Source organism: Tasmannia lanceolata, unplaced genomic scaffold (genome assembly GCF_043159265.1).
Source record: "Tasmannia lanceolata isolate RefF3 unplaced genomic scaffold, GAP_Taslan_0.1 ptg000013l, whole genome shotgun sequence".
Lineage (NCBI taxonomy): Eukaryota > Viridiplantae > Streptophyta > Magnoliopsida > Canellales > Winteraceae > Tasmannia > Tasmannia lanceolata.
Genome location: NW_027518690.1, coordinates 47,465,042 through 47,488,213, shown reverse-complemented (window position 1 = coordinate 47,488,213; position 23,172 = coordinate 47,465,042). Strand labels below are relative to the sequence as shown.

The following is a 23,172-nucleotide window of genomic DNA, read 5'->3' as shown; positions in this document are numbered from 1 at the left end:
GACACCTCTTGTGAGTCTCCTAACAGTTCTCTTATTCTTCCGAATCATCCTACAGCTTTTGATTCTGCTATTGACCAGTTTATGCCGAATACCAACGATGCTGCCTCTACAAGTGATCCCTCACATGTTGTTCATACGCAACACTAGCCGCAACGTGAACACCATCCTCCAACCAAACTTAAGGATTATCATTATTTTTTATCTACTATTTTGTCCCTCCATGAGCCTCAATCTTACCGAGAGGCTGCCTCACAGACAGAACCATCAAGAATGTGTGGTTTGTCAATGACCACTAAATGTGGAAAAAGGCCCTTTTTCTTCAAGTTGTATTTTTTGTAATTATATATTTACGCTACTTTTTAGGCATCAAATCTTGTTCATTTTGCTTGCTTTTGGTACCATTAAAAAGGTTTTTTTATTACCTATCTAACGAGCCCATGATCACGCGATTTGTAGGTGATTTGAAGAAGTTATAGGCAAGTTACAGACGTGATTCATGATGACTTTTACGAGATTTCTATTTTAGGGAAGTGATATTTACGCCCCTTTTGATCACCAGGGACACCCAACGTCAGTGTATCAATGGCAAAAAGGGAGATGATGTACTTTATGTCAAAAAAATCCAGTGGCTTTGATTGCAAAGTACACTGGCAAATGGGTGTCCCTGGTGATGAAAGGGGCGTAAATATCATTTCCCTTATTTTAGTCATGTTTTTTACTTTTACTTATGTTGCTTTAGATGGACAATTGGGAGTAATTCTTTAGGTCTTAAGTTAGCTTTTAGGATTTCTTTTTCTTATAAATAGATAACATTAAAGCATTATAATGAACTTTTTTAAATGATTGATTGAAAATTAACCATCAAGGGAGTTCTTTAAGAACTTTTGGGTTGCTACGATTAGTCCCTGTGGAGTATTTTCTAGTTTCCCTGTGAGAAACTCGACTTTGACGGGATCGAAGTAAATCTCTTCCCCTTCGACAGTGATCAAAGTATTGTATCCCCTACAACTGTGATCGAATGACCTTTTTTCTTGTTTATTTTATCTATTTTGCCCCCACTACTATGCCACGATTAACCTCTTAGAGTTTTCCACTGAACGTGTATAGATCTATGTGCTACAGAGTACAGACCCATATTCACATATACATATCGGATATTTATGATTTAGACATTCTATTTTGGCACCTTCAAAAATTTTCAGGCATCTTAAGGGGGTGTAGCAACTGACATTGAACATGACCCTGTATCAATCCCTGGGTCAGGTGATTATTTTAGGGGGTCTAGTGTTGCTTAAAAACGAGACTCAAACCCCCTTTTCAACTTTTTCAACCATTGTGACGTTGGTTATTATTCTCTCTTCTTCTTCTTCTTCTTCTTTTCTGTTTTTTGACTTTTTATTATTATTGTTTTTTTCTCAAGATTCCATCTTTCAATGAATGCTTGGTTTTTTGTATTCATTTTTTTTATGTTTTTACATGTTTTTGAAGCTAAATCTAAGAGGTTTTACATCTATTTACTTTTTTCTATTAATTTACTTCTAATATTTTATATTAATCTTTTTTCTATTTACTTTTTGTATTAGATACTAATTCTTGATTCTAATGCTTACCCAAACACTAGTAGAATCGGTATTAAAATTCCTTTTGCGGTGGAATTGGAATAGGAATGAAATTTGATGTCAATGTTCTTGTAATCGAAATGCGTCCCCACTCAGTTAAGAATTCCCATCAACCGTTTCCACCTAATAGTCATCAGCCACACCCACCAAAATACTCAATAGTGGATTGGGATTATACAAATGGGAATGGGAGGGTGGTCGTGAAGAAATAAATGCTAGCGTCACTCTTCTAGTCGTAATCTAGCCACTCAATCAAGGCATTCAAATATAAAGAATCAAGATTTTATCATGTGAAACTAAGAGATTATGTGTAAAAGGTGGCACTAGGATTTTATCATAAAAAGAAAAAAAAAATAGGGATTTGCTAGGGACCAACGCAGAAGGTGTTTCTCAGATGGTTTGTTGTATGAGAGAGCAGCCACATCATGAATAAAGACAAATTTGGCCTGTTTTTGTTCATTTGTCCCTTATTACTACACCTTAGCTGCTATTGGGCAGAGTCACTCCAAGCGATTTCATTCCACCCATTTTGCCATTTTGGATGACAGAAATTTCTAGAAAAGTTTTAAAAAGGAAAAATATTTCTAAAATTTCCCACTTTCTTTACATGCTTAAAAACTTAACTTGAACCAACTCTATACAATTTTAATTTAGAGAGATCCTTCTAAATTAATCATGATCATATTACTTCCCACTAAGCCCATGTTTGTTTTGGATTTTGATAAACGATTGTGAGTCCAAAACTGATTACCGGTCTCAATATTAAGGCCCTATTCGTTCAAGATTATGGCAAATGATTGGGAGTGCCAAACCGATTATTGGACTGAAATTCAGGCCCTGTTTGTTTAAGATTATGACAGCCAATTGCAAGGGCCAAACTGATTATTGGACTCAAATTTAAACAAAATTTTGAGATCAATAATCGGTTTGGCACTCACCATTAGTTGTCATAATCTAAGACAGACAGGACCTATGTAATTTTGAGTCCAATAATCGTTTGGCACTCACAAATTTGTAGTCCGATAATCAGTGTTTGAGTGTTTGACTCACAATCCGCTATCAAAATCCAAAAAAAAAAACAAAAACAAAAACAAAAACAAAAACCTATGGCCTAAATTTAGGAAATGTTTTTCATGCAATCCAAACGGGCTTAAATGTCTATAGACAAATTCAGCTAAGAGGTGACTAGTCTCTATTAAAAAAAATGGGCCCCTATTTGAATATTGCTTTTTCTCTTGGCTACCCTTTCCAGTTTACTTCATCTGACTGTTAGTTAGGACTGGAAGTCTAAGAGTCTTCAGACGACTGTAAGGTAAACCAGCACCGACCACGAGCTTCTCATTGGTCATTTGCTGCACCACGTACAATTTATCAACAAAAACACCTCCCTCGTGTTTCAAATAATTGTCAAAACCCCCCTTAAATTGATAGATACCCCTCTGAATTACCATATCATCCTCCATTCATTTGAGGGAAATGAACTTTTCTTAAGTGGGATTGAAGGCATTTCAGTGAATCAATTCAAATATTCAAAAATATCTCATATTAAGAAACAAAAGGGTACCATTACAAGCAAAGCCAACTCTTCATGGGGCTTGAATGGTAGGCAACCTTCTTTTATCTAGTTTATATACAATCACAACTTACATTCATCAGTCACCGGTCGGAAAATGGTAGGCCGGAAAATTGAGACTCTGCTCTTTTTCATTCTTTGGGCCTCAATTACAGGCCATGTTCTATGTATCCATAGTGAATTTTCTATCATTGGTTACGATCCAGATGACATTGCTCCAAACTCTAGAATGGCGGAAATTTTCGAGCTATGGAGGGAGAAGTATGGAAAGGTTTATACACACTCTGAAGTGAAGGAGAGGAGGTTTGAGAATTTTCGGAAGAATTTGGCTTACGTAATTGAGAGGAATGCGAATAGAGGATTGACGGGTCATGTTGTCGGCCTAAACAAGTTTGCAGATCTGAGTAATGAGGAATTTAAGAAGATTTATTTGTCAAAGGTAAAAAAACCCGCAGCAAAAAAGATATTGGCCAGATCAACCAGAGAAGTGGCAACATGTGAAGCTCCTTCTTCTCTCGATTGGAGGAAGAAGGGAGTTGTCACAGGAGTCAAAGATCAAGGCGACTGCGGTGAGGTTTTTTTTTTTGTTTTTTTTTTTGGCTCTGTTTCTTTCGATGTAAAATGACGTCGAAAGAAACAGAGCTTTCAAGATATATACAAAGGAAACTCATACTAATACTCCCTGATTTGATACCACACACTTCCTTTCTTTATTCAAAATTTTGTTATTGGTTGTTTAACAAATCCTAAATAACTGTATGAGACAATGAAAGAGCCCAATGAACTGTATGAGCCAATGAAAGAGTTGTAAATAATAGAACAAACTAAGATAAAAAATAAAAAATAAAAAGTTGTGTCTTAGTTTCATGGCCTCCTAATCAGATTCAGTGTAATTTTCACAGGGAGCTGTTGGTCATTCTCTTCAACTGGTGCTATAGAAGGAATAAACGCCATAACTACAGGAGACCTTATAAGCCTTTCTGAGCAAGAACTTGTGGATTGTGATTCAACTAATGATGGTTGTGAAGGAGGCTACATGGATTACGCATTCGAGTGGGTCATACAAAACGGAGGGATCGATACAGAGTCTGATTATCCTTACAAAGGAGTGGATGGAACCTGTAACACCACCAAGGTCAGCTTTCCTAGGAATTTGTACCAGTCTTTGAAGAACTAAAGCTAACAGCAACAACATTCTCTTTGTGCATTTTATTTTAATATATACCCAATAAAACTGCAGTAAAGTTACAGTACTAATTTTTAGAATTGATTAGACAAATATGTTCGCTTTCTGCATTACATTGGAATACACTCATATACCCAATAAAACTGCAGTACAGCTAATAGAATTCATTAGACAACGATGAAGTTCTCTTTCTGCATTATATTGGAATATAGCCATATACCCAATGACACTGCAGTAGAGTTATATTACTAATTTTTAGAATTGATTAGGCAAAGATGAAGTTCTGGCCACCCAAACATGTAGATAGTGAATCTCCAGTATAAGAAAGAAGGGTTTGGGTAAATGCTACAGTAATTTTTTCTTAGTTTTAAGTGTGTTGAATTGTTCAGAGAGTATAATTAGATATTAAGACGGATATAACTGGCTGCATGTAGGGCAAGTATGTGTAAGAGTATCAAACTTCATTACTCAGATAAGAGTTTCCTCATTTCTATCACTTTTTTTGGAATTCTGCTTCTCATTGATATCAGTTTCTAGTTATTAAGCTTCCCATCATTTCATCTGTTTTGGTTGGCATCAATGGATCGGCGGAAAGTAGTGTGTGCTTCCTACTTTTTAGGTCCCTTCTTCAATCGCTATATACATGCTAGTTTCAATCAGTTGGGGGGATTGAGAACAGCAGACCTTCCCAATCTAGATTTATATAATTTAGTTGGTTTTTGGTCTGGATTTGGGCTCTTCTCTCCTCTTCACTGTTTTTCTCTTCTCCTCTTTTGGGCTGCTCTTTGGTTGATTGCACTGTTCTTGTAGTTTGAGTTTCTATTGCCTTGTCAATGACTCTCTGATTCAGCTAAAAAATAAGAAAGAGAATGCCAGATCTTAGCATAGACAAATTCGGGGGTGAGACCAAAGGCCTAAAATGGAAATTAAGTTGAGTACCGAAAACAAGATTAGCCTCATCAAAACTTTTCTGATTTTTATTTGATAATGTTCCTGGATCTTGATTTAAGCTTGAAAACAGATTGGCCAGCCAAAGAAATATCCATTTATAGCCACGTCGTAATAAACAATCTTAATGGCATGCCCAAGATAACATTACCATTTTTTTTTATCTTCAGAATTCACTTCATTATTGAAAAAAATTTCCTCAAAATAACTCCCAAATAGAACTGGAGAACCTACGAAGGAACCGGCCTTGGACCTTCCTTTAGTTTAAATGTTTTCAGAAGTCACTGACCCGTCAAGCCAGGTTATCGACATTCTGATTTGTTTTGTTTTTTTTTTAACATAGAGTTGTATCGTTTTGTTGATCAGGAGGAAGACAAAGTTGTGACTATTGATGGCTATGAAGATGTTGATCAAGAAGAAAGTGCTCTTCTCTGTGCTGTTGTTAACCAACCTATCAGTGTCGGAATTGACGGCTCTGCAATCGATTTTCAGCTATACACAGGAGTATGTAACTCTACATGTACCACACCCTTGAAGACTTTCATACTGATAAAATTTAGATCACCTGAACTAATCTGAATTACACAATGTATTAGGGAATCTACGATGGACTTTGCTCAAGCAATCCAGATGACATCGACCATGCAGTTCTGATCGTGGGTTATTCTTCCCAAGGCGACACAGATTACTGGATAGTGAAGAACTCTTGGGGAACAGATTGGGGGATTGAGGGGTACATATACATAGAGAGGAACACTGACTTGGAATATGGTGTTTGTGCTATCAATGCAATGGCCTCATATCCCACCAAAGAATCCATTGCTCCTTCACCTTTCCCTTCACCTGTAGTTCCACCACCTCCGCCTCCGCCTCCATCGCCACCTCCACCTCCACCTCCACCTCCCAGTCCTTCGCCATCTCAATGTGGAGACTTCTCCTATTGTCCAGCTGATGAGACTTGCTGTTGCCTTTTTGAGTTTGTTGGTTACTGCTTCATCTATGGTTGCTGCGAGTATGAGAATGCTGTGTGCTGCACTGGGTCAATCTATTGCTGCCCTCAAGACTACCCCATTTGTGACGTAGAAGATGGGCTTTGTCTCCAGGTTTGAAATTTTAAGATTAGTTTCAGTATTTTAAAAACATAGGCCCCGTTCGTTTAAGATTATGACAACAGATTGTGAGTACCAAACCTATTATTGGACCAAAATTATGTTTAAATTTGAGGCCAATGATTGGTTTAGCACTCACAATCGGTTGTCATAATCTTAAACAAACAGGGCCGTAACTATTTTTTCACCCAACCTGAGGCTTCAAGTGTTAAAAAAAAACCAAGGGAATTGCAAACAACAAGACAGAGGTCAATAAAATAAGATGTGATGCATGTGTTGTGATTTATACATTTTAGTCGGCCCCATATATGAACCACATGTGGCATCTGATTATATCCTTCCCCTGAGTTACAAATAATAACAAAATGTAACTGGTTCAAAGTTCAAACAACTAAAGTCTTCCCTGGCCTGTACCTGTCTTTTACTGTGTTGACCAGTTTCAGGAAAGAAGTTGAAAGCAATCTTTTGTGTGATGCATACAATATCATTATCAAGTCAAGGTCATCAGTATCATTTCCAAAACATGAAGTTTTTTTCATCATAGAAACAAAAATTCTGTTCTTGTTAAGTGGAAATTGATTTCCTAACAGCTGAGTTGGGTGTCTTGAATTCAACCCGGTTGGGGTCCGAAATATTGTAACCCGGATGCGGCCCGTTTATTAGGTAATGTGTGGGCTTTACCCACCATTTGGCCCAGCCCTTTTTAAGTGATTTTAGCCCAATAAAAATAAGTTTTGTCCTGCCTTATATAAAGGGGTTTCAGGGCTTATTTTCGTGTCTTGTCTTTGAAGAGGGTTGAGAGCTCAAAATCAGGGAAAAGGGTGTGCTAGTGTGTCATGTGGGTTTGGTGAGAGATATTGATCTTCTCTTGTAATCTATTGATCTTATAGTGGATTTCATCATAGAAACAAAAATTCTGTTCTTGTTAAGTGGAAATTGATTTCCAAACAGTTGAGTGTCTTGAATTCAACCCGGTTGGGGTCCGAAATATTGTGTGCAACCCGGATGAAGCCCGTTTATTAGGTAATGTGTGGGCTTTACCCACCATTTGGCCCGGCCCGTTTTTAAGTGATTTTGGCCCAATAAAAGTAAGTTTTGTCCCGCCTTATATAAAGAGGTTTTAGGGCTTATTTTCGTGTCTTGTCTTTGAAGAGGGTTGTGCCCTGGTTTTAGGGCTTTACTCAAAATCAGGGAAAAGGGTGTGCTAGGTTTTCATGTGGGTTTGGTGAGAGATATTGATCTTCTCTTGTAATCTATTGATCTTATAGTGGATTTTCTCATTGTCTCTGCCGTGGACGTAGGCTTTACCGAACCACGTAAATCTTTTGTGTCTTTGTGCGATTGTTTGTGTTTGTTCTTTCGTTTTGCTTTGCCATTGAAATCGCAGATCGCTATTTTAGAGGGGTTTTTCTCAACACTAGCTGTCTGATCAACTGCCTGCTCTGGGCAGTCGAGAAGTTATGGGAAGTAATACAGAAATAGTCCACTGATTGAAGGGTTTAATTAATATCATGGTGTATCTTTTGGACAAAAGCCCATCCCGCCAATTGGATGGGTAGGATTGATGGATAAGATCATAAGAGTACCAATTGGATGATAGAGGCTTATACACATAGCTTCAGTATTTTATTTACAGATGATAGTTTTCTCCTTTTTAATGATAGAGATGATGATCCCATCTTTTCCCAAAAATATAATACAACGTGCCCTATCAAGAAACAATGTTTCGCTGATTTCATGTCAAGTATGAAAAGGAACAATGTCAAATTCTTGCCTGCAAGTTACATGTCTATTATGAAAGAGGGGACTGATTTCAATCTCCCTCCTCCCTGCCTATACTCTTTTCTATATAGTACATCTTGTTATATTTGTCTCCCTTTGTTTTTCTAAACACATTTGGTCACCCAGTTAAATAAAGTGTGAAAATGGGTGACATACCTACAAGTTTCATGAAATAAGGTTCCAACACTTAATCCCTGTTTAGTTTTGTTGGTCCAGACACTGCACATGTCACATGGATCTTATTTTGAGCATGGAAATTTCATTTGACTATTTTCGTACATTATTTGAACTTTTCGTTAATGAGGTTCTCATTGTGATATGTTGGTCATTTCTGTAGGCTTGTTATTGTAAGATTTCCTCATTTAAGTTTTTCTTTGTTTTCATTTTTGTAGAATTATGGAGATAGCATGGGTGTAGAAGCAAAGAAACGAAAGATTGCCAAACACAAGTTCCCATGGACCAAGCCCCTAGAGAAATCCAACCCCCACCAGCTACCTCATCTCAAGTGGAAGAGGGATGGATTTACTGCATTTAGCTAAACAAGGTGGATGGGTTTTCTTTGCATTTGGAAGGCCATAGTCACAAGAGAATGCACTCATTTTTCTATCTTAGTACTACTACTGTTATTATATATTGTTGTCTTGAGCTTGATATATTATGTTGAAGATTTTTGGATGAAAAAGGAACAGAAGCCAGTTATGTCATTTTTCTTAAGTATTATGTAATTTATTTGACACAACTTCATGCGTGTTTTCGCATAATTGCAAATAAATCTTCTCTTCGTTTGTTATCAAAATCTATCGTCAACTGTTACGCACCACCCCATTTGTCCAGTTAAAGCATGAAGCCCCATTTTATTAAAAAAAAAAATGGAATCATGCTAAGCTCTTGATGCTACCCTATAAAATGGTCAGCATCCTTCTATACTCCTATGGGGGAGGAGTTGGTCATGGCCCATCCCCTCTAGGGCCCACCGGATGAACAGACTAAATCACCGACCAATAGCCCCACCTGAACAGCTGCCAGACCCAGAAAAAATGGCAATTTGCTTGGTGGAGCATTGTATAATACCCCCTCTCTCATAAAGAAAAATGACAATGCTATGGTAATAAGAGAACTGAGTAGCAAAGAGGAGAGATGTCTGGTATTTACACCATACTAAACTGTTGCAAGCTATTGTAACTTAATGGGGATGTTCGCCAGGGTGATAGCAACCTGGGGTTTCGTTTATCCTTGGATAGAATTTCTATCCTCTGTTCCCGTCTATCTTTGTTCTTGGATAAAATTTTCCAATAAAAAATTTGGGGAACGGATGACAAGGTTATTTCAAGATAAACTATCCAAGCAGGATGGTCAATCCGAGAGACAGCTTACCCAAGGATTTCCATCCTCGTTGTGAACAGCCCCAATTGGGTTAATGCTTGGGATTTAAGAGAAATTATATAGGGGAACCTTTGAAATGTCACCTAGTTAGGTAGTTCCACAGTTTTCATAATCTACTGTCTTGGAGTATGTTTGTTGGTTTCCACTGCATAGATAGCCACAAGTCCGGCTACCATATAACTACAGTTGTTATGAGGTTTCAGGCTTCCAGGTAAACTATTTGGAATTGACCAATACCAAACAGTGCTGGTTGTAATATCAGTCAAAGATGCCAATGCTCAGGAAGCTAACTACCCTGGCATCGTCCATGGATTGTAATCAACCACATTTGTTGTTACAACTAGGAATTCAGTATTCATTTATAGTGTGTCCTTGGATAAAAGAAGTGATATATTAATTATGTTGGTTGACTTTTTTCATCCCATGTGTCCCGACACCATAGCCACAACTTATATTCACTTACCAGCCTACTCATTGAATATCTGTAGATAGATGATTTGAGACTTTACGCTAACCTTGTTTTTTTTCTTTATGCCTAAGTTCCTCAAGTTCAGCAAGTCTACTGTGGCTGTTTCGTGCCCTCAACAGTCTAATTGTTTCAATTCTAGGAGCACCACACCAGTTGCCTAGGTAGCATTCTTTCCCTACAACCAGTCCTAATGATTAAGGCCCACACTTCCTCTCCCTCTCTAACAAAATAGCACAAGAGACCAGAGATTGAATAGAATATATGATGGATTCTCAGAATCTCATGCTACTTTCATAGGATTGCACTTAAAATACAAAATTCATTGAATGTTCATACTTACTAGCAATGTAATTTAGCATCCCTATCTCTCCTCAACCTTCTCACAAATTTGAAACTTCACTTTTTTTTACCTACACTTAGTTTCTACTCACCTAGACCACCAGCACATGGAATCTGTGAGACTATCTTAGTGGTGATTGACCACCCCTCTTGTTATAGATGTGGATTTCTTCTTTACATTCCATAGGTAAGAGAAGAAATTTCCTGTGGGTTCTGGGAACAACATGACAGACCAACATTGGCAAAGCAGCATTGATGCATACCAAGCTGATGTCAATAAGACTTCAAAGAATTCTTGAAAATGACCTGATACATGTATTTGGAAGAGGGGTTCACTTTATTTGTCATATTGAATGGTAAAACCTACTATGTTTCCATAGCAATTAAGTATCCCTTTTGGTGGTGTAATTCAACAAAACAATCTGTTAAACTCATTCAAATATAAAGCACTAAAATTATGGGTACTTAGTTCAGAATATGACTACTCCAGAGCCCAATGATTTTGGGCTCCAAATATGCAACTGTTTGAAGAATATAATTACATACTTGATTGAAGCACACAAAGCAACTTGTTAAAGAAATAACAAAAAGCACCTAATGTATCTGTGAAAATGAATTCGGGTGCGTAAAAACAGATTCCTCCATCAAGATTATGACTTGCACCCATATGCTTATTTCGCGAAATCACAAGGCTCAATTCCACAGAACAGCTCTTGGGATTATGATGAAACGCATACAGAAAATCTTCATACAGTCATATATATCAAATAATGGAAGCATCAGGTCATAAATCTATCTAATCCCCATTCTTTTACATATACAAATCAGAGGCTAGAGAGACCCTCCTTACCTCAAAAAATGACCTGCTGCTGAGTCCAAAACCTGAGCGTAAGAGAGTGGTGGCACGAAGATGGCAACTGAACCCACCGTGAAAGTAGTTTTGATGGAAAAGGTACCTCTATTTCCAACCTTTTCTAATCTAACCAGTTGCCTAATTTTGTTTAGTTAACTAATCTATCACTTGATGATATGAAGGTCAGATCTTACCAGATTTAATATAGGGAGATGATAATTCACACCAACTATAGGATAATTCGCACCCCTGGTTAGTGAATTGACGTAAAAAAGCGTTAAAGTCTGCCGCTTACCCTCCTTTTTTACGCTTTTTGACATCAATTCAGGGTAAAATGGGTGCGAATTTATAATTTCCCTTGGGGCCCGTTTGGATGCCGAGAAGATTTGGATTTGGATTTCTCACATTTGCAGCCCTTTTTGCATTGTAATTTGGATCAGATCAAATTCTTGGATTTCTAATTCAGCAGCTGACAGTGAAAAAAATCAGATTTCTAAATATGTTGTGGAAATAAGAAATTGGAAATCCACAGATCTCGCAGTTTCCTTCACCCTCTTTGCTCCTCAACCTATCTCCTCCACTAGGAAGTACCCCCTTCCCTCTCTGTTTCCCTCTACATGAGCTGCCGGATCTACTCATTTTGTATTTAAAACTCAATTCCAAATCCAAATACAAAATGAGAGATATCCAAATGGGCCTTTAACATATTTCAACAAAATTGTAGTGCTTTGGTATGTTGAAGAAATTTGGACATGTATGCTTCAAAAGTGGTGCATTAGTATGATCCTAACCCTCCGAAATGTTTGGTATAAAGAAATTTGAAAGAATAATGGTATAGAAGGGAATTGCTAGCGCCCATCGCAAAAGACTTTTCACAGCTAGTCTATTGCATGTCAGACCAGCCACCACATGAATGAAGACAAATTGGAAGGGTGGCTGGCCTGACATGCAACAGAGCAGCCGCGAAAAGCCTTTTGCGATGGACGCTAGCAAATCCCAGTATAGAAACCTTCACAAATTGTAAGGGTTTCTATAGAAAAGGTATTTGAGGCACTACCTATCTACGCAAGGTTGAACAAATAAGTTTTAGTTATGGGAAGTGATATCTTCTTCCCCTTTCTTTCCGTGGCCACCCCCTGTAGTGCATTTACGACTACTCTTTCTACACTTCAAGCGAGTGGCCTGAGGACGAAAGTGAGGCGAATTGATCATTTTCCCTTTAGATAATTCAGATTAATAGGCCCCACCATATAAGCCTTTACATTTCAAATTTAATATTTCTCATATTAAGAAATTATATGGTGCCCGAGGAGGTTATTTGATGTTTGATCCATCAACAACACAATTTTAATATGATGTTGTTGGATCAAATATCAAGCATGTGTTACTTGCCTAATTGGCCGTAACACAAATAAACAAAAAAACAAAAGAGGGAAAAGAGAAGGGATGGTTGATTCGAGAGAACCGGACCTCCTGATGGTTCAATTTGAGAGGAATTACGACTCTCCTAGAACAAAGTTTCCTCTGTGCTATAGATTTCTATTCTCCTTCATTTTCATTAACATAAACTTCTTAAATACAAGCATAAAGTTGTGTCACATAACTATCCAATTAACCCACTTACATAATACATAACAAGTAACCAACACCCACTAACATGATACATCGTCAACAACTAACTCCCACTACCCTATGGTGTATATGTGATTAACTACATTTTAGTTAATCACATATACACCATAGTAACACATGCACATATCAGCGTGCTCATTGCACTGCCTATAAGAGCATGCCTACTAGGGCACCAAATGATTTCTCACATTTGCCATAGTGGATACTTTTAAAGAAGTTCAGTACCGACCCTGATAAAACCATTATTTTAGTTGTATATTATATGGGAGTGTCTAGGCAGTTTTGCCAAACTCATTTCGTAGCCCGAAAGTCCATGTATGCGTTGTCTTTAAATTTATTTAATATGCTTACATGGTTGGATATTTGGTATTCTCTAGTAAAAAAGAGGAACTAAGAAATGAGTTTTGCGAGGCATAATAGAGATAGATATATGGGATTTGCTAGGACCATCGTATGTCGCATGTCAGACCGGCCACCTCGTGAATGTTGACAAAATCTGCTAAATAGGCTGGACCTGCTGGTCTGACATGGAACAGACCATCTGCGAAAAGCCTTATGCAATGGTCCCTAGCAAATCCCCAGATTTATTATTGAATAGATTTTTAAATAACCTAGGGCTTGTGGGCAGCCCCATCTATTTTCTAGTTATATAGTATTAGATATTTTTTGTAAGATTTTCTAGTTTTATATTGTATAAATATTTTGTTCCACACATGGAGCCCATCTTCCACAAAGAGACATTTGGTAAGGATGACTCTGTTCAATCTAAAATCAAAAAATTTGGACGATTCTGTTTGTGGGCCCTCCTCTCATTAGATCTAAATATAAGTGGCTAGCATGCAAATGAACGGTCACGAGCCACCGTCCACATTTAATGCTCAAATGCTTTAAAGTGAACGGTCACGATCTAAGGAACGTGTTCCATACCTAGTACCATCGGGAAAGGGATGTCGGTACCGTCGTTGTTAGACAAAATAAACGACTTTCACGGTCAATTCCACGGTGGAGGAAACCAAAAACAAACCCGAGTTTAAAGGTGTCAATTTTGGCTCGGGCTCGAAGGCTCGCTCGAGCTCAGCTGGATTCCTTAACGAGCCGAGCCGAGCCGAGCCGGCTCGCCATGCTCGTTAAGCTTAACGAGCTGAGCCCAATTTAGGCCAGGCTCAGCTCGGCTCATTAAGGCTCGTTAAGAATTTAATATATTTAAATATATATATATATATATATTATATATTAATTTATACATTAAAAGGGTTGTCCAGGGAGTGAAAGGGAGGGGCGCAAAATATGTCACTTCATTTTTGGAACCCCATTTATTATTAGGACCACCCCCAATAGTGTAAAAAAAAGTAGTCAAATTACACTAGTAGGGCTGTCCAAGGAAAGATGAGGGGTGTGAACATAATATAACCCGAGCTCAATAAGGCTTGCGAGCCCGAGCCGAGCTTTTCAGCTTAACGAGCCGAGCCGAGCCGAGCCGAGCCTGGCCAAGCCCGGCTCGGCTCTGCTCGTTTACACCCCTACCCGAGTTTCATACATGGAATTTGCTAGGCAATTTTCGCGGCTGACTTTTGCATAGGAGAACAGCCAAACGGGCTCACTTCTCAGCAGATTTTGTCTTACTAATTCAATTCATCTGATGTGGCTGTCCTACCATGCAAAAGTCATCCGCGAAACGGTCTTCAGCGAAATTTCCTAGTGAATTCCTTCAGAAATTTATAAAATTTGTAAGGGAGATGATTTTTTCACACCCCTTGTAGGATTATGCGCCCACTGTTATGGTGACTTTTTTTCTTTGTTTTTTGCGTAGGTAAACTGGGGTTAGGCAGACCCCCATTCCTCCAAGGAACGGCGGCAAAGACACCCCTGGGCCCACTATTAAGGTGACTTGTGAGTTGTGACAGACTTAAAAGACTCTATCGCTTTTTTATGGTCAAATCACGTTACAAGGGAGCGCATAATCCTAGAGGGGGGTGAAAAAATCATCTTCCAATTTTTAAACGCGACCCCGTGAACCAAAGCAAGATGCTGGTCTCTTTCTTTTTTTTGAGGGGATGATTTTTTCACACCCTTGTAGGATTATGCGCTAAGGTGAATTGTGACAGACTTAGACTTAAAGTCTTTAACGCTTTTTGATGGTCAAATCACGTTAAAAGGGGCGCATAATCCTAGAGGGGGTGAAAAAATCATCTCCTAATTTGTAAACGCTACCACGTGATCCAAAACAAGATACTGGTCTCTGTCTTTTTTGGAAAAAAAAGAGTAAAAGATTACAAAGGAAATGGCGAAAACGGAAAAGAAAATGAGAGAATTTACGAATTTTCCATTAACGGCGGGTAATTTAACAGGGAAGAGGGGAAAGAGAGAGAAAGAGTGCAAAAGAGTTTATGCCTTTCTCTTTTCCAAGAAAACCTTAATGCTAAAATCACTCCCATAATCTATAAATTCTATCTCTCTAGAGCAAAAAAATAATCGCTTCTCCAGATCGGTATTTCTCCAACCAGGTAGTCCTCTTACACCCTCTCTGTAATTTTTCATGGAGATTAGATATTTTGTTCTGTTTGATTTTTGACGTTAGGATGTCAGGGCAGAGAAATTTGTTCTTTCCTGACTTTAATTTCAGTAGAAAATAAGGAGACTTTTTAACTGGAATTAGGGCTCTTTCTAGGGTTAGGGTTTTGAATCATCCTTAATTGGATTTGGATTTTGAATTGAAGGGGTACTTTGTAGAATCTTTAAGGCTTTTATGGACTTGTATAGTACATGTTTTGGCTTTTGCAAAAACTGGATTGTTAATGATGTTTGTTATAGTAAAGAGTAATCCAAATCGGCTCATAGACGGTTAGTGATCAATAAGATTTTGAACCTATGTTAACGGGTTAATAATATGTGTGTGTTGTAAGCCCAATAAGGTTAGTGGACTTGATCATTAAAAAAAAATTAATAAATAAGGTTAGCGATTTTATTTGAGGAACAAGAGTGTGTAATGGGTGGAGTCTAGGGTTTTCTTTTGAGTTATTATAAATAACATGCTTATGGTTTTGATCACACAATCTTAGTTTTACAGAATCTGCTTCGTTTGCCATGCCGAGGAATTTGATGGAGGAAAAACAGTTGGATTTCAATGCACCCCTTATGTCTGTTAGAAGGTTTGCTTCTTCAGGCGTGTCAGCTTCTGATAAAGAAGAGGGTAAGAGGGTTGAGAACTCCTTACCAAAGAGATCTTATCTTCCTCCTTACAAACCAGAATTGACATCAGGCCCTCTAAGAAACCCGGGCGCTGTTCCTTTCCTGTGGGAACAGATCCCCGGAAGACCCAAAGACGATGGTGTTTCCCAATTCAAACCTCCCACGCTACCTCCATTGACACGGCCAAAGCTTCCACCTGGTAGGATTTTAGATGTTAAACAACAGTCTTCTTCTGCGAAGGGCATAAACAACAAAGAATCTGAAGCTTCGAGTGTAATTCGACCCCGAAATGATAATTTTGTTTTACGTCCTGATGTCTCATCTTCCAATGGGAATGTGGGTTCATTGGAGGGATCTAAAGGGGTTGTGGAGGAAGAGAGGAATTCCGATTTTGAGGACTGCGAGGACACTTTATCGGATGCGGTTGATACATTGTCCCGTTCTGAATCTTTCTTCATGAACTGTAGCTTAAGTGGCCTGAGCGCTTTGGACGGTTCAGACTTGAAAATGAATGCAAGGGACCCACAGGCTCGGAATTTTATGATTGACCGTTTCTTGCCTGCCGCCAAGGCGATGGCTTCGGAGACACCTCAGTATGCTCCAAGAAAGCAAGCTTTGGTTCGTGAACCAACAGGACAGGTGAACAGGCTTGATAGGAATAGACAACTTATGTCTCAGCAGTATAGGCCTTGTATCGTACCACAACATCCCCAAGATGAGGAGGAAGAAGATAGTGAGGATGAAGATGAGGATTATGATGATACTGGGAATTTATCGGCAAAAGCTTGTGGGATTTTGCCTCGATTCTGCTTAAAGAATTCTTTTTGTCTTTTAAATCCAGTGTCGGGGATGAGGATTAGGAGCCGGCTGCCCTTATCGCCAATTGCTCGTAAGGCTAATGTTCAGATAAAGGCTGCAAGTCATGGATCGTCTCTCAGTGAAATTGATGATGAGGTAAACTGAAAACTTCCCTAGTTATTGTTTTAATTCGATACAGATCATTGTTGACTATCTGCTCTGTTTTGCTCTACAGCACTCTTGGGACCCGGTCTTTAAGTACAAGTTAGCAAGTGAACTTCAACCTTATGGAGCCCATGAGAGTTGGAGTAAGCCAACAAGTGAATCCAACCAGCTAACCTTATGGAGTGATTCTCAAACACCTGATGGCTCATCTCCCTATAGGCGTTCTCCAGGTGATGTAATATCACCTTACCGGAACGAAGCGCCTCGTTCACCATTTCACGAAGGAATGGGTTTTCTAGGCACTCCAAAACAAGGAAAAAATTGCAGGGATGGTTCCATTGACACACATGGCAAAGGCCATGACAAATTCCATGGAAAATTATCCAGTAGTAGCAGTCAGCAAGCATCGGGCTCATTGAGTCCTACAATTGAGAAGACCCTTTATGTAGATTCTGTTCATATGCTGGATACTCCAAATTCAGGGTCAAGCTCTTCCAATACCTTGGTGCTGATGAATCCCGTAGATGACGACACTGAGATTCTGGTCCAAAATGAGGGGTTAGACAGAACTCCCGTCCTGGAGGCTCGTCTAGGAGGGGTCGACCAGGTAGATATGTTGAACGAAACGGACAGATTGCAGCCCAAATACTCTGGGGTTGTTGTCTCAGAACAACCATCTTCAATTTTTGGAGGACAAACAGACATCACAGATGGTTTCCAACACAAGGATGGTTTACATCAAAAGGCTAAGTTCTTTTCATGTTCAAAACTCCCCAACAATGGTAGCCCAGATTTCGATGACTCGCCGCCTTCAAAATTAGAAGATCAGGAAAACTCTTATTCCAGTGATCTGCAGTCTCCACTTCCCCCTCCATTGCCAAAATCACCTTCTGAATCATGGCTCTGGCGAACCTTGCCTTCTGTTTCACCAACGAACCCATCTTCTCGGTCATATCTTGGTATTCAGTTCCGTCCGAGGAAACAGGCTCTCAAGACATCCACTACTGATGATCCTAAGTTGGAAACCATTGTGAAAACTTCTTATGTTCACAAGGGCCATGTACGGTTTTCAGTGGTAATCGCATCTTGCTTCACTTAATATTTATAACAGATTTCCTTGTGAACCAATCCAACACTTGTCAATGTCTCCAGGAACTGAATGTATCCCAGCAATCTAAAACCTAACATGTTTGAAGTTCCTTCAAGTCCTCCCACTAATTAACAGGTTTCGCCGTTGCAAACTGGAATGCCAATATGTGTAAAGGTAATTGCATTTGCCCATCTATTTTATATCTGTTTTTTAACCTGAATTTGCCTATATTACTCATTTACTTATCTGAAAATAGTTATAGGAATTCAGGATTCTGCGCCAATTCTTGCTGTAAAGTTCACAGGTCAGTTACTGTTTCTTTCTCCTCTTATACATCTGTGACTTGATCAAATAGTCACACTTATCCAAGATTGAATTCATGTAAAAATTATTCAAATTATTACTTCTCACTTCTGTTACTCCATCATCAATGGTCGTATTGTAAAATGAGATGACATCAATTTTCTGCAATAACGGAGTATTCTTCTGTACTAGTTCTGTACATTTGCTTCCTCCATTATTAATCAAAATAACAGGTTGCTAGTGTGAGTAGATACAACTTCTTTTTCCCAGGAATGGGCTCTGAACTAGACTAAATCCCTTCCTCATGAGCTAGTGTGAGTAGATACAACTTCTTTTTACTTTGGGCTTAGTCTCTTGAGAAGAGAGAAGAGGGAGGGGATTGGGTTCTGTGTGAGAACTTGTTCAGCAGAGCAACCCAATGTGAAACAACCAATTATTCGAAAAGCTTAGGCCGTGCTCGTTTAAGATTATGAAACGAACAGGGCCAAGCTGTTAGAGTTGGTGTTATTTAAGCATTTATTTATATACATCAACACTCCCCCTCACGTGTGGCCTCTCCTTTGAGTGGGCCGTACATGGGAATTTTTTTAATATCGAGGAGCTGTTTAGGCAATTGCTCTGATCCTATGTGACACAACCAATTACTCCATACGCTTTTGCTGTTAGGGTTGGTGTCATTTACTTATGTTGAATTATGTTGAGGAAGGGCACTAGAAGGGGAGGCGTAAGAGGGTCTAAAGTGAGGAGTAGGTGAGAGAAGGCTGCCAAAAAAAGAGAGGGAAAAATACATTTAGGACCCTAGTGGTTTCTGACACATTCAACTTAACCCCTAATGTTTAAAAGTTACCAGTAGACCCCCACACCCCTAATGTTTAAAAAGTTACCAGTAGACCTCCTGTGGTTTCAATTTGTGTGAGGTAGACCCCGTCAGTTGACGGTTCGTCCACAAATTGAAGGGTTATGATGATCCTATGGAGCTGATTTTTTGGGCACACCCTATCTATGCTAGGGCCCATCAAATGAACGCTTTGGATCATCCAAACAATGTGGGCAAATGAACGCTTTGGATCATCCAAACACTGTGGGCCCTCTGTGTTTTTAGGGCCCACATTGTTTGGATGATCCAAAGCGTTCATTTGATGGGCCCTGGTAGATAAGGTGTGCCCAAAAAATCAGCTCCATAGGATCATCCTGACCCTTCAATCTGTGGACGGACCGTCAACTAAGGGGGTCTACCGTACACAAATTGAAACCACAGGGGTCTAAGTGTATTTTTCCCCCAAAAAAAAAAAAGGAGTTGTTTTTTAAGCGGACCGTACATGTGGTTTTTTAATATCAAGGAGTTGTTTAGGCAATTGCTTTGATCCTATGTGACACAACCAATTACTACATAAGCTTTAGCTGTTAGGGTTGGTGTTATTTAATTATGTTGAGGAAGGGCACTAGAAGGGGAGGCGTAAGAGGGTCTAAGTGAGGAGGAGGTGAGAAAAGGTTCCAAAAAAAAACTCTAGTTAACATTCAATTCATTGTTTCCGTCTTTTAGCCACTTCTCACCCTCCCCCCACTCATACCCTCTCGAGGTTCTCATTCCCCCATGCTCCCTACCCACCTATCATCACTTGATTAACTATATTCTATGGAAAAAGATTTCATAATTGAGAAACATGGCCCATAACTAGGGGTGCAACTCGGGGCTGGCTGGCCAGCCCCCCTGAGCTTTTAAGTTTACAAAATAAAATTTTCATAAAAGAATGTCAGGTTTCACTCAGGTCGGATTGTCCAAACCCTCAACCCGAACTCAACCTAGGTTGGGAAAACTCAACCCGACCCTGACCCGAATTCAACCCGACCCGACCCAACCCGAGTTGCACCCCTATGTATAACTTGCAAAATGGGAATTTATAGCCAAAATCCCTTCATAATAATCACATGGCCACCTTTTTGCTTTTATTGCATTAGTAAATAGTTTTATTGCCTTCTATCCTAACAGTTGATTAGGGGTGGCCACTTTGGTTCGGTTCGGTTCCAGATTTAAATGGTTTGGTTCCAGGTTTAGGATCCAGGAACCGTGGGAATTTGGTTCGGTTATGGGTTTGGGATCCTAGAACCGAGAACCGAGCGGGATCATATCCCCCGACCCCAGTTGCACCCCTACGTATAACTTGCAAAATGGGAATTTATAGCCAAAATCCCTTCATAATAATCACATGGCTGGTTCGGTTCCGGGTTTGGGATCCGAGAACCGTGCGGGATCGTATCACCCCAACAGATAAAATAACCAACCCTCCCCCCTTTTCTCTTTTAAAGTTTTTCTTTGCCTTTTAATCTTAAGTTCTTAACGTTTTTCGTTGCCTATGAAGATCAGAAATATGTCCAGACTATTGATAATTCGATATGTCCATAAATTCTTTGGAGTCCGGACTAGATATGTCCAGAGATTCTATTCTTCAACATGAACCCTGGTCTGCTCTAAAAAATTCATAGACAATGAAGTTATTAACTTATTATAGATAGTTGAGAGCATATTAGCTGGAACCTTCTCAAGTAAGTGTGGGTAAACCAAATCGATAAAGTTCGGTTTTGATTCAGTTCAGTTCCAATGATAAGTGGTTCGGTTCTGATTCCAAATTCTAGGGACCAATAGCAATTGGTTCGGTTCTGGGTATACTACGGAACCGAACCAAGAACCGAACTGAACCATGTCCACCCCTACCATTGATGCTACGAGAGTCATTTCATGTCCATAAAAGAATAAAAGGATTAATGCAGATGTTATCAAACATCCCTCCTTTTCTTTCTTGTTTCAATTAATTTTCGGTAAAAATGCTTTGCTTTTAAGAGGCCATAGTATTATATTACTAGATTTTTTCGGCAAAAATCTTGTAGCATTTCATAAGCAATCTAGAATAGCTGCATATTCATGCAAGATTGAAACTAATTCCAAAGTTCTTTGTAAAAAACAAAACTGGTTTCCCAACTACTCATTTGGGAAAAAATAGATTTAAGAAGACAGCAGTAGCCAGAGTAGGATCATCCAAAACTTGAATACTATAATGTGCCAGTTGCAGACTAAAAGGAATCATTGGGCTATACCTTATTGTGACCAGAAGGACTATGTTTCTTCCTAAGACCCTTAAGCCAAGTACTTGAAAGATCTCACTCCAATCAATGCTCCAATTCACATGGTCAGTTCTAAAGTACTCAGCCTCAGAATAACCTTATTTCCTGCCATCTGTTTAAAAAAACTGAATTTCAGTTTGGTTTTCATTAGGCTGTGCTTGTTTCTTCTCATCCTCGTCCTCTTCTTCCATGTTGTGGCCCAGACTCAGCTGCAAGTTGGGCAACCATTCCATCTCTTTCATCATATTTTTCTTCTTCGCAATTGTATCAATCCCTTTTAATATGGATATGGGCTCATTCCCAAGCTGCCCCTGTCAGAGAATTTGCAAAAATGGGGTTACAATCTAACGAGTTTAAATCAGAACATTTGAAAGATAAGATAAATGAAGGGAGATGATAAATTTGCACCACTGTAGGATAATTCGCACCCCTAACCGTGAATTGACGTAAAAAAGGAGGGTATGTGGCAGACTTTAACGCTTTTTGAGTCAATTCATTCTAGAGGGGTGCGAATTAGCCTATAGGGGGTGCGAATTTATCATCTCCCTAAATGAAGTGTTAATTAGGCTTGAATTCTTTGTGATTTTTTTGGGGGGGAGTTAAAGGGTTACCTCAAGCTGAAGTAGGGGCTCAAACTGAAGTTTCAGGCTTGAATTCTTAGTGACGATTGAGGGATTATTCAAATTGGACTGAAATTGCTTCCTGTTGTTCACACCAAATGGGTGTATTGCATAGTTTGGTTTAACAGAGTTGGGTACAATATGAATTGAATGAGCTAATGGCTGAAAGCTACTACCAATCCACTCGAAATTCGTAGGAAGTTTCAGATTCTTTCCCTGATTTCCAACCCTTTCATGAATCATACCCTTAGATGGTACTTGATAATTGGATGTTTGAGCATTTAGTCTGGGTACACCTCGCTGATTGGAAGCCCACTCCTGTCTATAAAGAGGAGAAAAGAAAAGAAATAAACGAGGAGAATTAGATTGGATTATGTTGAAGAATAAATGATTAAATAACACCAACTCTAACAAGCTATTTTGGGTTTCTCATGATGAGAGGGCGAGCTTGGCGCAACGGTAAGGTTGCTCCATTTTGACCTGGTGGTCACAGGTTCGAGTCGAGGAAACAGCCTCTTCAAAAAGCAGGGGTAAGGCAACGTATATCTAAGCCTTCCCAGACCTCGCAATGGAAGGAACCTTGTGCATTGGGCCGCCCTTTTTTCATAATGAGATTGGATGGATACCTTAAATTGCCGGCTTTGGGGTGGAATGGTTGTTGGGAATTCAGGCTTTGTAAAAGGCTGAAAAGACGGTCATGCTCACGAACATTCCTGGCTGCAAAAAGTCCCCCATTGTCCACTCTCAAGGGTTGATGAGAGCTTGGCCTTTGATAATACGTATCTGCTCCACCTTGCATTGGCCCGTCTCTTGGATGCGTAACTGTAACAGCAGTATACGATTTTGTGAGAGTTTTTTTTTCCAAGGGATTTGCTAGGGTCTATCTCAATAGGCATTTCGCGGCTGGTCTGTCGCATATTAGACCAGCCACCTCGTGAGTAGAGACAAGAGCTGTTGTCTTCATTCACGAAGTGGCTGGTCTGAGATGCGACAG

General features: G+C 39.3%; 2 protein-coding genes across 8 annotated transcripts; both read left to right on the top strand.

Annotated features, from left to right (window-relative positions):
• Positions 1-3,199: 3,199 nt before the first annotated feature.
• Positions 3,200-9,013, top strand: LOC143890364 (low-temperature-induced cysteine proteinase-like). The gene is made up of 5 exons (XM_077395006.1): positions 3,200-3,761; positions 4,095-4,327; positions 5,693-5,830; positions 5,923-6,429; positions 8,610-9,013. The coding sequence occupies exons 1-5, from the start codon at positions 3,290-3,292 to the stop codon at positions 8,754-8,756; spliced, it is 1,497 nt and encodes a 498-aa protein (XP_077251121.1). The 5' UTR covers positions 3,200-3,289; the 3' UTR covers positions 8,757-9,013.
• A 6,124-nt stretch (positions 9,014-15,137) lies between these two features.
• Positions 15,138-18,626, top strand: LOC143889270 (uncharacterized). Of its 7 annotated transcripts, none has more exons than XM_077393452.1 (5): positions 15,138-15,397; positions 15,961-17,036; positions 17,116-18,105; positions 18,198-18,309; positions 18,406-18,626. In XM_077393452.1, exons 2-4 carry the CDS (start codon positions 15,978-15,980, stop codon positions 18,228-18,230), a joined length of 2,082 nt encoding a protein of 693 aa, XP_077249567.1. In that variant the 5' UTR covers positions 15,138-15,397; positions 15,961-15,977; the 3' UTR covers positions 18,231-18,309; positions 18,406-18,626. The 7 variants fall into 7 exon arrangements, with proteins under 7 accessions (XP_077249567.1, XP_077249566.1, XP_077249565.1 ...); XM_077393451.1 differs by having other exon boundaries at positions 18,398-18,626; XM_077393450.1 differs by having other exon boundaries at positions 18,392-18,626.
• Positions 18,627-23,172: the final 4,546 nt, after the last annotated feature.